The sequence below is a fragment of the Eucyclogobius newberryi genome, unplaced genomic scaffold, assembly GCF_026437365.1.
Source record: "Eucyclogobius newberryi isolate DKJ021-1_F unplaced genomic scaffold, fEucNew1.0.hap1 SCAF_18, whole genome shotgun sequence".
Classification (NCBI taxonomy): domain Eukaryota; kingdom Metazoa; phylum Chordata; class Actinopteri; order Gobiiformes; family Gobiidae; genus Eucyclogobius; species Eucyclogobius newberryi.
This window is the reverse complement of record NW_027315812.1, coordinates 4,451,896-4,467,005: the sequence shown is the minus strand read 5'-3', so window position 1 is coordinate 4,467,005 and position 15,110 is coordinate 4,451,896. Positions and strand designations below refer to the sequence as shown.

Here is a 15,110-nt window from a genome sequence, read left to right as displayed (position 1 = left end):
CTGGTTTATTCCTGGTTTAGACCTGGTTTTGACCTGGTTTAGTCCTGGTTTAGACCTGGTTTAGACCTGGTTTAGTCCTGGTTTAGACCTGGTTTAGTCCTGGTTTAGTCCTGGTTTAGACCTGGTTTAGACCTGGTTTAGACCTGTTTTAGACCTGGTTTAGACCTGGTTTAGACCTGGTTTAGTCCTGTTTTAGACCTGGTTTAGACCTGGTTTAGTCCTGGTTTAGTCCTGGTTTAGACCTGGTTTAGTCCTGGTTTAGACCTGGTTTAGACCTGGTTTAGACCTGTTTTAGACCTGGTTTAGACCTGGTTTAGACCTGGTTTAGTCCTGTTTTAGACCTGGTTTAGACCTGGTTTAGACCTGGTTTAGTCCTGGTTTAGACCTGGTTTAGTCCTGGTTTAGTCCTGGTTTAGACCTGGTTTAGTCCTGGTTTAGACCTGGTTTAGTCCTGGTTTAGACCTGGTTTAGACCTGGTTTAGTCCTGGTTTAGACCTGGTTTATTCCTGGTTTAGACCTGGTTTAGACCTGGTTTAGACCTGGTTTAGACCTGGTTTAGTCCTGGTTTAGACCTGGTTTATTCCTGGTTTCGTTCTGGTTTAGTCCTGGTTTAGTCCTGGTTTAGTTCTGGTTTAGACCTGGTTTAGACCTGGTTTAGTCCTGCTTTAGTCCTGGTTTAGACCTGGTTTAGCCCTGGTTTAGACCTGGTTTAGTCCTGGTTTAGACCTAGTTTAGTCCTGGTTTATACCTGGTTTAGTCCTGATTTAGTCCTGGTTTAGTCCTGGTTTACCTGCTTGTATAGCTTCTCTCACTCTCACTTCAGTGCTGGTTTAGACCTGGTTTAGTCCTGGTTTAGACCTGGTTTAGACCTGGTTTAGTCCTGGTTTAGTCTTGGTTTAGACCCGGTTTAGACCCGGTTTAGTCCCAGTTTAGACCAGGTTTGGTCCTGGTTTAGTCCTGGTTTAGACCTGGTTTAGACCTGGTTTAGACCTGGTTTAGTCCTGGTTCAGACCTGGTTTAGGCCTGGTTCAGACCTGGTTCAGACCTGGTTCAGACCTGGTTTAGTCCTGGTTTAGACCTGGTTTAGGCCTGGTTTAGGCCTGGTTTAGTCCTGGTTTAGACCTGGTTTAGACCTGGTTTAGACCTGGTTTAGTCCTGGTTTAGACCTGGTTTAGTCCTGGTTTCGTTCTGGTTTAGTCCTGGTTTAGTCCTGGTTTAGTTCTGGTTTAGACCTGGTTTAGACCTGGTTTAGTCCTGCTTTAGTCCTGGTTTAATCCTGGTTTAGACCTGGTTTAGACCTGGTTTAGTCCTGGTTTAGACCTGGTTTAGACCTGGTTTAGACCTGGTTTAGTCCCGGTTTAGACCTGGTTTAGCCCTGGTTTAGACCTGGTTTAGTCCTGGTTTAGACCTGGTTTAGTCCTGGTTTAGTCCTGGTTTAGCCCTGGTTTAGACCTGGTTTAGTCCTGGTTTAGACCTGGTTTAGTCCTGGTTTAGTCCTGATTTAGACCTGGTTTAGACCTGGTTTAGACCTGGTTTAGTCCTGGTTTAGACCTGGTTTAGACCTGGTTTAGACCTGGTTTAGACCTGGTTTAGTCCTGGTTTAGTCCTGGTTTGGTCCTGGTTTAGACCTGGTTTAGACCTGGTTTAGACCTGGTTTAGTCCTGGTTTAGACCTGGTTTAGACCTGGTTTAGTCCTGGTTTAGACCTGGTTCAGACCTGGTTTAGACCTGGTTTAGACCTGGTTTGGACCTGGTTTAGACCTGGTTTAGACCTGGTTTAGTCCTGGTTTAGTCCTGGTTTAGACCTGGTTTAGACCTGGTTTAGTCCTGGTTTAGTCCTGGTTTAGAAATGGTTTAGTCCTGGTTTAGTCCTGGTTTATTCCTGGTTTAGACCTGGTTTTGACCTGGTTTAGTCCTGGTTTAGACCTGGTTTAGACCTGGTTTAGTCCTGGTTTAGACCTGGTTTAGACCTGGTTTAGTCCTGGTTTAGACCTGGTTTAGACCTGGTTTAGACCTGGTTTAGACCTGGTTTAGTCCTGGTTTAGTCCTGGTTTAGAACTGGTTTAGTCCTGGTTTAGACCTGGTTTAGACCTGGTTTAGTCCTGGTTTAGACCTGGTTTAGACCTGGTTTAGTCCTGGTTTAGTCCTGGTTTGGACCTGGTTTAGTCCTGGTTTAGTCCTGGTTTAGTCCTGGTTTAGACCTGGTTTAGACCTGGTTTAGACCTGGTTTAGTCCTGGTTTAGACCTGGTTTAGACCTGGTTTAGACCTTGTTTAGTCCTGGTTTAGACCTGGTTTAGACCTCGTTTAGTCCTGGTTTAGTCCTGGTTTAGACCTGGTTTAGACCTGGTTTAGTCCTGGTTTAGTCCTGGTTTAGAAATGGTTTAGACCTGGTTTAGTCCTGGTTTATTCCTGGTTTAGACCTGGTTTTGACCTGGTTTAGTCCTGGTTTAGACCTGGTTTAGACCTGGTTTAGTCCTGGTTTAGACCTGGTTTAGACCTGGTTTAGACCTGGTTTAGTCCTGGTTTAGTCCTGGTTTAGAAATGGTTTAGTCCTGGTTTAGTCCTGGTTTAGTCCTGGTTTATTCCTGGTTTAGACCTGGTTTTGACCTGGTTTAGTCCTGGTTTAGACCTGGTTTAGACCTGGTTTAGTCCTGGTTTAGACCTGGTTTAGACCTGGTTTAGTCCTGGTTTAGACCTGGTTTAGACCTGGTTTAGACCTGGTTTAGACCTGGTTTAGTCCTGGTTTAGTCCTGGTTTAGAACTGGTTTAGTCCTGGTTTAGACCTGGTTTAGACCTGGTTTAGTCCTGGTTTAGTCCTGGTTTAGACCTGGTTTAGTCCTGGTTTAGTCCTGGTTTAGTCCTGGTTTAGACCTGGTTTAGACCTGGTTTAGACCTGGTTTAGTCCTGGTTTAGACCTGGTTTAGACCTGGTTTAGACCTTGTTTAGTCCTGGTTTAGACCTGGTTTAGACCTGGTTTAGTCCTGGTTTAGACCTGGTTTAGACCTGGTTTAGACCTGGTTTGGACCTGGTTTAGACCTGGTTTAGACCTGGTTTAGTCCTGGTTTAGACCTGGTTTAGACCTGGTTTAGACCTGGTTTGGACCTGGTTTAGACCTGGTTTAGTCCTGGTTTAGTCCTGGTTTAGTCCTGGTTTACCTGCTTGTAGAGCTTCTCTCACTCTCACTTCAGTGCTGGTTTAGACCTGGTTTAGTCCTGGTTTAGTCCTGGTTTAGACCTGGTTTAGACCTGGTTTAGTCCTGGTTTAGTCCTGGTTTAGAAATGGTTTAGACCTGGTTTAGTCCTGGTTTATTCCTGGTTTAGACCTGGTTTTGACCTGGTTTATTCCTGGTTTAGACCTGGTTTAGACCTGGTTTAGTCCTGGTTTAGACCTGGTTTAGACCTGGTTTAGTCCTGGTTTATTCCTGGTTTAGTCCTGGTTTTGACCTGGTTTAGTCCTGGTTTAGACCTGGTTTAGACCTGGTTTAGTCCTGGTTTAGACCTGGTTTAGTCCTGGTTTAGTCCTGGTTTAGACCTGGTTTAGACCTGGTTTAGACCTGTTTTAGACCTGGTTTAGACCTGGTTTAGACCTGGTTTAGTCCTGTTTTAGACCTGGTTTAGACCTGGTTTAGACCTGGTTTAGTCCTGGTTTAGACCTGGTTTAGTCCTGGTTTAGACCTGGTTTAGTCCTGGTTTAGTCCTGGTTTAGACCTGGTTTAGTCCTGGTTTAGACCTGGTTTAGTCCTGGTTTAGACCTGATTTAGACCTGGTTTAGTCCTGGTTTAGTCCTGGTTTAGTCCTGGTTTAGACTTGGTTTAGTCCTGGTTTAGACCTGGTTTAGTCCTGGTTTAGACCTGGTTTAGTCCTGGTTTAGACCTGGTTTAGTCCTGGTTTAGACCTGGTTTAGACCTGGTTTAGTCCTGGTTTAGTCCTGGTTTAGACCTGGTTTAGTCCTGGTTTAGTCCCGGTTTAGTCCCGGTTTAGTCCCGGTTTAGTCCCGGTGTGGTCCCGGTGTGGTCCCGGTTTAGTCCCGGTGTGGTCCCGGTTTAGTCCCGGTTTAGTCCCGGTTTAGACCCGGTTTAGTCCTGGTTTAGACCTGGTTTAGTCCTGGTTTAGTCCTGGTTTAGTCCTGGTTTAGTCCTGGTTTAGACCTGGTTTAGACCTGGTTTAGTCCTGGTTTAGTCCTGGTTTAGTCCTGGTTTAGTCCTGGTTTAGACCTGTTTTAGACCTGGTTTTAGACCTGGTTTTAGACCTGGTTTAGACCTGTTTTAGTCCTGGTTTAGTCCTGGTTTAGACCTGGTTTAGACCTGGTTTAGACCTGGTTTAGTCCTGTTTTAGACCTGGTTTAGACCTGGTTTAGACCTGGTTTAGACCTGGTTTAGACCTGGTTTAGTCCTGGTTTAGTCCTGGTTTAGACCTGGTTTAGTCCTGGTTTAGTCCTGGTTTAGTCCTGGTTTAGTCCTGGTTTAGACCTGGTTTAGTCCTGTTTTAGACCTGGTTTAGACCTGGTTTAGACCTGGTTTAGTCCTGGTTTAGACCTGGTTTAGTCCTGGTTTAGTCCTGGTTTAGACCTGGTTTAGTCCTGGTTTAGACCTGGTTTAGTCCTGGTTTAGACCTGGTTTAGTCCTGGTTTAGACATGGTTTAGTCTTGGCTTAGTCCTGGTTTAGTCCTGGTTTAGACCTAGTTTAGTCCTGGTTTAGACCTGGTTTAGACCTGGTTTAGACCTGGTTTAGTCCTGGTTTAGACCTGGTTTAGTCCTGGTTTAGTCCTGGTTTAGACCTGGTTTAGTTCTGGTTTAGACCTGGTTTAGTCCTGGTTTAGACCTGATTTAGACCTGGTTTAGTCCTGGTTTAGTCCTGGTTTAGTCCTGGTTTAGACTTGGTTTAGTCCTGGTTTAGACCTGGTTTAGTCCTGGTTTAGACCTGGTTTAGTCCTGGTTTAGACCTGGTTTAGACCTGGTTTAGTCCTGGTTTAGTCCTGGTTTAGACCTGGTTTAGTCCTGGTTTAGTCCCGGTTTAGTCCCGGTTTAGTCCCGGTTTAGTCCCGGTGTGGTCCCGGTTTAGTCCCGGTGTGGTCCCGGTTTAGTCCCGGTTTAGTCCCGGTTTAGACCCGGTTTAGTCCTGGTTTAGACCTGGTTTAGTCCTGGTTTAGTCCTGGTTTAGTCCTGGTTTAGTCCCAGTTTAGTCCTGGTTTAGTCCTGGTTTAGTCCTGGTTTAGACCTGTTTTAGACCTGGTTTTAGACCTGGTTTTAGACCTGGTTTAGACCTGTTTTAGTCCTGGTTTAGTCCTGGTTTAGTCCTGGTTTAGACCTGGTTTAGACCTGGTTTAGACCTGGTTTAGTCCTGTTTTAGACCTGGTTTAGACCTGGTTTAGACCTGGTTTAGACCTGGTTTAGACCTGGTTTAGTCCTGGTTTAGTCCTGGTTTAGACCTGGTTTAGTCCTGGTTTAGTCCTGGTTTAGTCCTGGTTTAGTCCTGGTTTAGACCTGGTTTAGACCTGGTTTAGTCCTGGTTTAGACCTGGTTTAGTCCTGTTTTAGACCTGGTTTAGACCTGGTTTAGACCTGGTTTAGTCCTGGTTTAGACCTGGTTTAGTCCTGGTTTAGTCCTGGTTTAGACCTGGTTTAGACCTGGTTTAGACCTGGTTTAGTCCTGGTTTAGACCTGGTTTAGTCCTGGTTTAGACCTGGTTTAGTCCTGGTTTAGACATGGTTTAGTCCTGGTTTAGTCCTAGTTTAGTCTTGGCTTAGTCCTGGTTTAGTCCTGGTTTAGACCTAGTTTAGTCCTGGTTTAGACCTGGTTTAGACCTGGTTTAGACCTGGTTTAGTCCTGGTTTAGACCTGGTTTAGACCTGGTTTAGTCCTGGTTTAGACCTGGTTTAGACCTGGTTTACCTGCTTGTAGAGCCTCTCTCACGCTCACTTCAGTGCTGGTTTAGACCTGGTTTAGTCCTGGTTTAGACCTGGTTTAGACCTGGTTTAGACCTGGTTTAGTCCTGGTTTAGTCCTGGTTTAGACCTGGTTTAGTCCTGGTTTAGACCTGGTTTAGACCTGGTTTACCTGCTTGTAGAGCCTCTCTCACGCTCACTTCAGTGCTGGTTTAGACCTGGTTTAGTCCTGGTTTAGACCTGGTTTAGACCTGGTTTAGACCTGGTTTAGTCCTGGTTTAGTCCTGGTTTAGACCTGGTTTAGTCCTGGTTTAGACCTGGTTTAGACCTGGTTTACCTGCTTGTAGAGCCTCTCTCACGCTCACTTCAGTGCTGGTTTAGACCTGGTTTAGTCCTGGTTTAGACCTGGTTTAGACCTGGTTTAGACCTGGTTTAGTCCTGGTTTAGTCCTGGTTTAGACCTGGTTTAGTCCTGGTTTAGACCTGGTTTAGACCTGGTTTACCTGCTTGTAGAGCCTCTCTCACGCTCACTTCAGTGCTGGTTTAGACCTGGTTTAGTCCTGGTTTAGACCTGGTTTAGACCTGGTTTAGACCTGGTTTAGTCCTGGTTTAGTCCTGGTTTAGACCTGGTTTAGTCCTGGTTTAGTCCTGGTTTAGACCTGGTTTAGTCCTGGTTTAGTCCTGGTTTAGTCCTGGTTTAGTCCTGGTTTAGTCCTGGTTTAGTCCTGGTTTAGACCTGGTTTAGACCTGGTTTAGTCCTGGTTTAGACCTGGTTTAGTCCTGTTTTAGACCTGGTTTAGACCTGGTTTAGACCTGGTTTAGTCCTGGTTTAGACCTGGTTTAGTCCTGGTTTAGTCCTGGTTTAGACCTGGTTTAGACCTGGTTTAGACCTGGTTTAGTCCTGGTTTAGACCTGGTTTAGTCCTGGTTTAGACCTGGTTTAGTCCTGGTTTAGACATGGTTTAGTCCTGGTTTAGTCCTAGTTTAGTCTTGGCTTAGTCCTGGTTTAGTCCTGGTTTAGACCTAGTTTAGTCCTGGTTTAGACCTGGTTTAGACCTGGTTTAGACCTGGTTTAGTCCTGGTTTAGACCTGGTTTAGACCTGGTTTAGTCCTGGTTTAGACCTGGTTTAGACCTGGTTTACCTGCTTGTAGAGCCTCTCTCACGCTCACTTCAGTGCTGGTTTAGACCTGGTTTAGTCCTGGTTTAGACCTGGTTTAGACCTGGTTTAGACCTGGTTTAGTCCTGGTTTAGTCCTGGTTTAGACCTGGTTTAGTCCTGGTTTAGACCTGGTTTAGACCTGGTTTACCTGCTTGTAGAGCCTCTCTCACGCTCACTTCAGTGCTGGTTTAGACCTGGTTTAGTCCTGGTTTAGACCTGGTTTAGACCTGGTTTAGACCTGGTTTAGTCCTGGTTTAGTCCTTGTTTAGACCTGGTTTAGTCCTGGTTTAGACCTGGTTTAGACCTGGTTTACCTGCTTGTAGAGCCTCTCTCACGCTCACTTCAGTGCTGGTTTAGACCTGGTTTAGTCCTGGTTTAGACCTGGTTTAGACCTGGTTTAGACCTGGTTTAGTCCTGGTTTAGTCCTGGTTTAGACCTGGTTTAGTCCTGGTTTAGACCTGGTTTAGACCTGGTTTACCTGCTTGTAGAGCCTCTCTCACGCTCACTTCAGTGCTGGTTTAGACCTGGTTTAGTCCTGGTTTAGACCTGGTTTAGACCTGGTTTAGACCTGGTTTAGTCCTGGTTTAGTCCTGGTTTAGACCTGGTTTAGTCCTGGTTTAGACCTGGTTTAGACCTGGTTTACCTGCTTGTAGAGCCTCTCTCACGCTCACTTCAGTGCTGGTTTAGACCTGGTTTAGTCCTGGTTTAGACCTGGTTTAGACCTGGTTTAGACCTGGTTTAGTCCTGGTTTAGTCCTGGTTTAGACCTGGTTTAGTCCTGGTTTAGACCTGGTTTAGACCTGGTTTACCTGCTTGTAGAGCCTCTCTCACGCTCACTTCAGTGCTGGTTTAGACCTGGTTTAGTCCTGGTTTAGACCTGGTTTAGACCTGGTTTAGACCTGGTTTAGTCCTGGTTTAGTCCTGGTTTAGACCTGGTTTAGTCCTGGTTTAGACCTGGTTTAGACCTGGTTTACCTGCTTGTAGAGCCTCTCTCACGCTCACTTCAGTGCTGGTTTAGACCTGGTTTAGTCCTGGTTTAGACCTGGTTTAGACCTGGTTTAGACCTGGTTTAGTCCTGGTTTAGTCCTGGTTTAGACCTGGTTTAGTCCTGGTTTAGACCTGGTTTAGACCTGGTTTACCTGCTTGTAGAGCCTCTCTCACGCTCACTTCAGTGCTGGTTTAGACCTGGTTTAGTCCTGGTTTAGACCTGGTTTAGACCTGGTTTAGACCTGGTTTAGTCCTGGTTTAGTCCTGGTTTAGACCTGGTTTAGTCCTGGTTTAGACCTGGTTTAGACCTGGTTTACCTGCTTGTAGAGCCTCTCTCACGCTCACTTCAGTGCTGGTTTAGACCTGGTTTAGTCCTGGTTTAGACCTGGTTTAGACCTGGTTTAGACCTGGTTTAGTCCTGGTTTAGTCCTGGTTTAGACCTGGTTTAGTCCTGGTTTAGACCTGGTTTAGACCTGGTTTACCTGCTTGTAGAGCCTCTCTCACGCTCACTTCAGTGCTGGTTTAGACCTGGTTTAGTCCTGGTTTAGACCTGGTTTAGACCTGGTTTAGACCTGGTTTAGTCCTGGTTTAGTCCTGGTTTAGACCTGGTTTAGTCCTGGTTTAGACCTGGTTTAGACCTGGTTTACCTGCTTGTAGAGCCTCTCTCACGCTCACTTCAGTGCTGGTTTAGACCTGGTTTAGTCCTGGTTTAGACCTGGTTTAGACCTGGTTTAGACCTGGTTTAGTCCTGGTTTAGTCCTGGTTTAGACCTGGTTTAGTCCTGGTTTAGACCTGGTTTAGACCTGGTTTACCTGCTTGTAGAGCCTCTCTCACGCTCACTTCAGTGCTGGTTTAGACCTGGTTTAGTCCTGGTTTAGACCTGGTTTAGACCTGGTTTAGACCTGGTTTAGTCCTGGTTTAGTCCTGGTTTAGTCCTGGTTTAGACCTGGTTTAGTCCTGGTTTAGACCTGGTTTAGACCTGGTTTACCTGCTTGTAGAGCCTCTCTCACGCTCACTTCAGTGCTGGTTTAGACCTGGTTTAGTCCTGGTTTAGACCTGGTTTAGACCTGGTTTAGACCTGGTTTAGTCCTGGTTTAGTCCTGGTTTAGACCTGGTTTAGTCCTGGTTTAGACCTGGTTTAGACCTGGTTTACCTGCTTGTAGAGCCTCTCTCACGCTCACTTCAGTGCTGGTTTAGACCTGGTTTAGTCCTGGTTTAGACCTGGTTTAGACCTGGTTTAGACCTGGTTTAGTCCTGGTTTAGTCCTGGTTTAGACCTGGTTTAGTCCTGGTTTAGTCCTGGTTTAGTCCTGGTTTAGACCTGGTTTAGTCCTGGTTTAGACCTGGTTTAGACCTGGTTTACCTGCTTGTAGAGCCTCTCTCACGCTCACTTCAGTGCTGGTTTAGACCTGGTTTAGTCCTGGTTTAGACCTGGTTTAGACCTGGTTTAGACCTGGTTTAGTCCTGGTTTAGTCCTGGTTTAGACCTGGTTTAGTCCTGGTTTAGTCCTGGTTTAGACCTGGTTTAGTCCTGGTTTAGACCTGGTTTAGTCCTGGTTTAGTCCTGGTTTAGACCTGGTTTAGTCCTGGTTTAGACCTGGTTTAGACCTGGTTTAGACCTGGTTTACCTGCTTGTAGAGCCTCTCTCACGCTCACTTCAGTGCTGGTTTAGACCTGGTTTAGTCCTGGTTTAGACCTGGTTTAGACCTGGTTTAGACCTGGTTTAGTCCTGGTTTAGTCCTGGTTTAGTCCTGGTTTAGACCTGGTTTAGTCCTGGTTTAGACCTGGTTTAGACCTGGTTTACCTGCTTGTAGAGCCTCTCTCACGCTCACTTCAGTGCTGGTTTAGACCTGGTTTAGTCCTGGTTTAGACCTGGTTTAGACCTGGTTTAGACCTGGTTTAGTCCTGGTTTAGTCCTGGTTTAGACCTGGTTTAGTCCTGGTTTAGACCTGGTTTAGACCTGGTTTACCTGCTTGTAGAGCCTCTCTCACGCTCACTTCAGTGCTGGTTTAGACCTGGTTTAGTCCTGGTTTAGACCTGGTTTAGACCTGGTTTAGACCTGGTTTAGTCCTGGTTTAGTCCTGGTTTAGACCTGGTTTAGTCCTGGTTTAGTCCTGGTTTAGTCCTGGTTTAGACCTGGTTTAGTCCTGGTTTAGACCTGGTTTAGACCTGGTTTACCTGCTTGTAGAGCCTCTCTCACGCTCACTTCAGTGCTGGTTTAGACCTGGTTTAGTCCTGGTTTAGACCTGGTTTAGACCTGGTTTAGACCTGGTTTAGTCCTGGTTTAGTCCTGGTTTAGACCTGGTTTAGTCCTGGTTTAGTCCTGGTTTAGACCTGGTTTAGTCCTGGTTTAGACCTGGTTTAGTCCTGGTTTAGTCCTGGTTTAGACCTGGTTTAGTCCTGGTTTAGACCTGGTTTAGACCTGGTTTAGACCTGGTTTACCTGCTTGTAGAGCCTCTCTCACGCTCACTTCAGTGCTGGTTTAGACCTGGTTTAGTCCTGGTTTAGTCCTGGTTTAGTCCTGGTTTAGTCCTGGTTTAGACCTGGTTTAGTCCTGGTTTAGACCTGGTTTAGACCTGGTTTACCTGCTTGTAGAGCCTCTCTCACGCTCACTTCAGTGCTGGTTTAGACCTGGTTTAGTCCTGGTTTAGACCTGGTTTAGACCTGGTTTAGACCTGGTTTAGTCCTGGTTTAGTCCTGGTTTAGACCTGGTTTAGTCCTGGTTTAGACCTGGTTTAGACCTGGTTTACCTGCTTGTAGAGCCTCTCTCACGCTCACTTCAGTGCTGGTTTAGACCTGGTTTAGTCCTGGTTTAGACCTGGTTTAGACCTGGTTTAGACCTGGTTTAGTCCTGGTTTAGTCCTGGTTTAGACCTGGTTTAGTCCTGGTTTAGTCCTGGTTTAGTCCTGGTTTAGACCTGGTTTAGTCCTGGTTTAGACCTGGTTTAGACCTGGTTTACCTGCTTGTAGAGCCTCTCTCACGCTCACTTCAGTGCTGGTTTAGACCTGGTTTAGTCCTGGTTTAGACCTGGTTTAGACCTGGTTTAGACCTGGTTTAGTCCTGGTTTAGTCCTGGTTTAGACCTGGTTTAGTCCTGGTTTAGTCCTGGTTTAGACCTGGTTTAGTCCTGGTTTAGACCTGGTTTAGTCCTGGTTTAGTCCTGGTTTAGACCTGGTTTAGTCCTGGTTTAGACCTGGTTTAGACCTGGTTTAGACCTGGTTTACCTGCTTGTAGAGCCTCTCTCACGCTCACTTCAGTGCTGGTTTAGACCTGGTTTAGTCCTGGTTTAGACCTGGTTTAGACCTGGTTTACCTGCTTGTAGAGCCTCTCTCACGCTCACTTCAGTGCTGGTTTAGACCTGGTTTAGTCCTGGTTTAGACCTGGTTTAGACCTGGTTTAGACCTGGTTTAGTCCTGGTTTAGTCCTGGTTTAGACCTGGTTTAGTCCTGGTTTAGTCCTGGTTTAGACCTGGTTTAGTCCTGGTTTAGACCTGGTTTAGTCCTGGTTTAGTCCTGGTTTAGACCTGGTTTAGTCCTGGTTTAGACCTGGTTTAGACCTGGTTTAGACCTGGTTTACCTGCTTGTAGAGCCTCTCTCACGCTCACTTCAGTGCTGGTCAGATAATCGTGGTCATCTGTGGTGAGGTGACAGGTGTAAAGTCCCTGTTGGTCCTGGGTCAGGGCCTTTAAAAGCAGGTGTGGTCCTGGACTCAGCTCCACTCGGCTGGTCCAGTCTGGACTGAGGACCAGGTCTGGTCCGGTCTGGTCCAGAATGGTCTCAGTCCTGTTGAACGTCCACACCAGGGACTTTATGGGGCTCTTTGTGTTCGAGCAGGAGATGGAGCTTTGACCTGAGACTGTGACTGGATCTGAGACACAAACACTCCAATGTGACACTTTATCAACATTTCATTACAGAATGAAACAATATTACAATTAAACTTGAAAAAATAAATCTAAAGACAGTTGATGATGTTTTCACAGTTTAACACTAAAATTCCGTGGCTAAAGCTAGCGTGTGTGAGGGGTGTGGATAAAGCTAGCGTGTGTGAGGGGTGTGGCTAAAGCTAGCGTGTGTGAGGGGTGTGGATAAAGCTAGCGTGTGTGAGGGGTGTGGATAAAGCTAGCGTGTGTGAGGGGTGTGGCTAAAGCTAGCGTGTGTGAGGGGTGTGGATAAAGCTAGCGTGTGTGAGGGGTGTGGCTAAAGCTAGCGTGTGTGAGGGGTGTGGATAAAGCTAGCGTGTGTGAGGGGTGTGGATAAAGCTAGCGTGTGTGAGGGGTGTGGCTAAAGCTAGCGTGTGTGAGGGGTGTGGATAAAGCTAGCGTGTGTGAGGGGTGTGGCTAAAGCTAGCGTGTGTGAGGGGTGTGGATAAAGCTAGTGTGCACAGGAACAGTTGACTTCTCTGCATTTGAGGGGCGTGGCTAAAGCTAGCGTGTGTGAGGGGTGTGGCTAAAGCTAGCGTGTGTGAGGGGCGTGACTAAAGATAGCGTGTGTGAGGGGCGTGGCTAAAGCTAGCGTGCACAGGAACAGTTTTTCCTCATTTCTTTGACTTCTCTGCATGTGAGGGGCGTGGCTAAAGCCTCCTCGCCGCGTTTGAACCTCTCTTTATGTCATGCTAATGCTAATGCTAACGTCAGACGCATTATGAGCTGGAAATATCAGATTGTGGCTCTTGACAAAGCGAGTGCCGTGCGGCCATAAACAGGAAACAGCTGTTGCTAACGCGCTTTGCTAGCTCTGTGTTGCTAAGGCTCCACATAGTCGTTAGCATCAGTGGAAACACTGAGCTTTAGCACCAGATCAAGTCAGAGTTTGAAGATTCTTTTCTGTTTCTCGGCTTTTTGTCTTCTTCTCTCTCTTCTCCAAACATCACACGCTAATTATATGTTTTTGGAGTCTAAAAGGAGCTAAACTGTTTTGAAATGTGAAAAACAAAACTATTTTGAACAGTTTGTCGTGTCGCTCACTTTCCTTACGCTTTCTGAACGGCCTTAATATTCACCGCAATGAATTTATAAGCACTTTTCATGAGTCTCTAAGCATGCTAACGCACATTAGCATGCTAAGATTAGATAAGATAAGATATTTTATTGTTCACACATGGGGAAATTCCATTGTTGCAACGCAGGTAGATACAGACTTAGAAACAAAAACTCTTATAAACAAAAATCTTATTAACAAAACCTCTCATTTCCTAATAAGGAATGGAGGGGAAAGATAAATAAATAAAGATAAAAATAAAATAAAAACAGCTAGCGTAAGACAAGATAATACTAATAATAATAATAATGGTAAAAACATAACTAACACCCATTAGCATGCTAACACTCATTAGCATGCTAACACTCATTAGCATGCTAACGGTGCACTACCTGCTTCTCGGAGATTCAGATGGAAAGAAAATGCTACTGAAATACGTTCTGGGGCCAAACAGATTTGACTTTATTACAGGAAAACGCTTCATTATAGAAAGTAGAGAGAATTAAAATACTCATGAGGTTTAACAAGCTTCTCATTTTGACTTGACTTGATGTATTTATACTGTCGTACATATAAATTATAGTTTTACACCAATCGAGCAGGTATTTGGTTTAAAAATCTGTAGAAAAAGGACAGGAAGTGACCTCACAGCAGAGACATTGTGATCTCACCGTGTGTCCTGTAGGTGGCGCTCCTCCAGCTGTGTGGCGTGCTGACATTACAGCTGTATTCATGTGGAGCTGTGTGTGGCAGAGACACAGAGCTGAGCACAGACCACACACCGCTCTCTGACCTCGTAAATGTGACGAGGGGGCTCCCGGGCACCGAGGGGGTCCCGGGCACCGAGGGGGTCCCGGGCACCGAGGGGGTCCAGGGCACCGAGGGGGTCCCGGGCACCGAGGGGGTCCAGGGCACCGAGGGGGTCCCGGACACTGAGGGGGTCCAGGACACTGAGGGTTTGGGGTAAACGTCTTCAGCGGAGCAGTTCAGCGTCCGTCCATCCTCCGACAGACGAACGACACCGACCGGAACTGAGGCCGAAAAAAGAAAAGAGAGCGAATTCTTAGGCTGAGCAATAAAATATGTCTGTTTGCCGTAACCCGACCGACTCAGTAAAAAAAGAGTCGACTGAAAAAAATATCAGCATTTTGTCAAAATGACGCAAAATTATTTTTTTGTCTAATATTTCGCCGACTCACCGACCGTTTTTTACAAAGCGTGTGGAATAATTTTATAGCGCTGGTCAACTTATCTGTCGTCCCAGGAGGGAATATCGCACTGCACGACACATGTCCATCTACAAACTCTGTCCTCCATGTTTGTGTTTGGAACTGACCATGTGACCATGTGACCATGTGACCATGAGTGAACCTGTAGTTCTTTCATTTTGTTGTTGTTGGAGCTCATGTCGTTCTGCATCACAGTGTCGCTTCATATTCAATTTGACCTGTACACTTAAACTTCACGCTTTGCATTCTGGGACGGGAACACCCCTGGACTGTTGAAGCCTGACCCCTGGACTGTTGAAGCCTGACCCCTGGACTGTTGAAGTCTGACCCCTGGACTGTTGAAGCTTGACCCCTGGACTGTTGAAGCCTCTGACCCCTGGACTGTTGAAGCCTGACCCCTGGACTGTTGAAGCCTGACCCCTGGACTGTTGAAGCCTGACCCCTGGACTGTTGAAGCCTCTGACCCCTGGACTGTTGAAGCCTCTGACCCCTGGACTGTTGAAGCCTCTGACCCCTGGACTGTTGAAGCCTCTGACCCCTGGACTGTTGAAGCCTCTGACCCCTGGACTGTTGAAGCCTGACCCCTGGACTGTTGAAGCCTCTGACCCCTGGACTGTTGAAGCCTCTGACCCCTGGACTGTTGAAGCCTGACCCCTGGACTGTTGAAGCCTGACCCCTGGACTGTTGAAGCCTGACCCCTGGACTGTTGAAGCCTCTGACCCCTGGACTGTTGAAGCCTCTGACCCCTGGACTGTTGAAGCCTCTGACCCCTGGACTGTTGAAGCCTCTGACCCCTGGACTGTTGAAGCCTCTGACCCCTGGACTGTTGAAGCCTGACCCCTGGACTGTTGAAGCCTCTGACCCCTGGACTGTTGAAGCCTC

The 15,110-nt window shown here is 46.6% G+C and overlaps 1 protein-coding gene across 2 annotated transcripts in view; it reads right to left on the bottom strand.

Annotated features, from left to right (window-relative positions):
* LOC140364307 (uncharacterized) overlaps positions 1-15,110 on the bottom strand; it is a 50,066-nt gene that overhangs the window by 22,577 nt on the left and 12,379 nt on the right. For both annotated transcript variants that reach the window (XM_072450405.1, XM_072450406.1), the window contains exons 3-4: positions 13,671-14,030; positions 11,597-11,887 (exon numbers count right to left, since the gene is read on the bottom strand). In XM_072450405.1, coding sequence (XP_072306506.1) covers positions 11,597-11,887; positions 13,671-14,030 — 651 coding nt within the window. The remainder of the gene's footprint in view (positions 1-11,596; positions 11,888-13,670; positions 14,031-15,110) is intronic.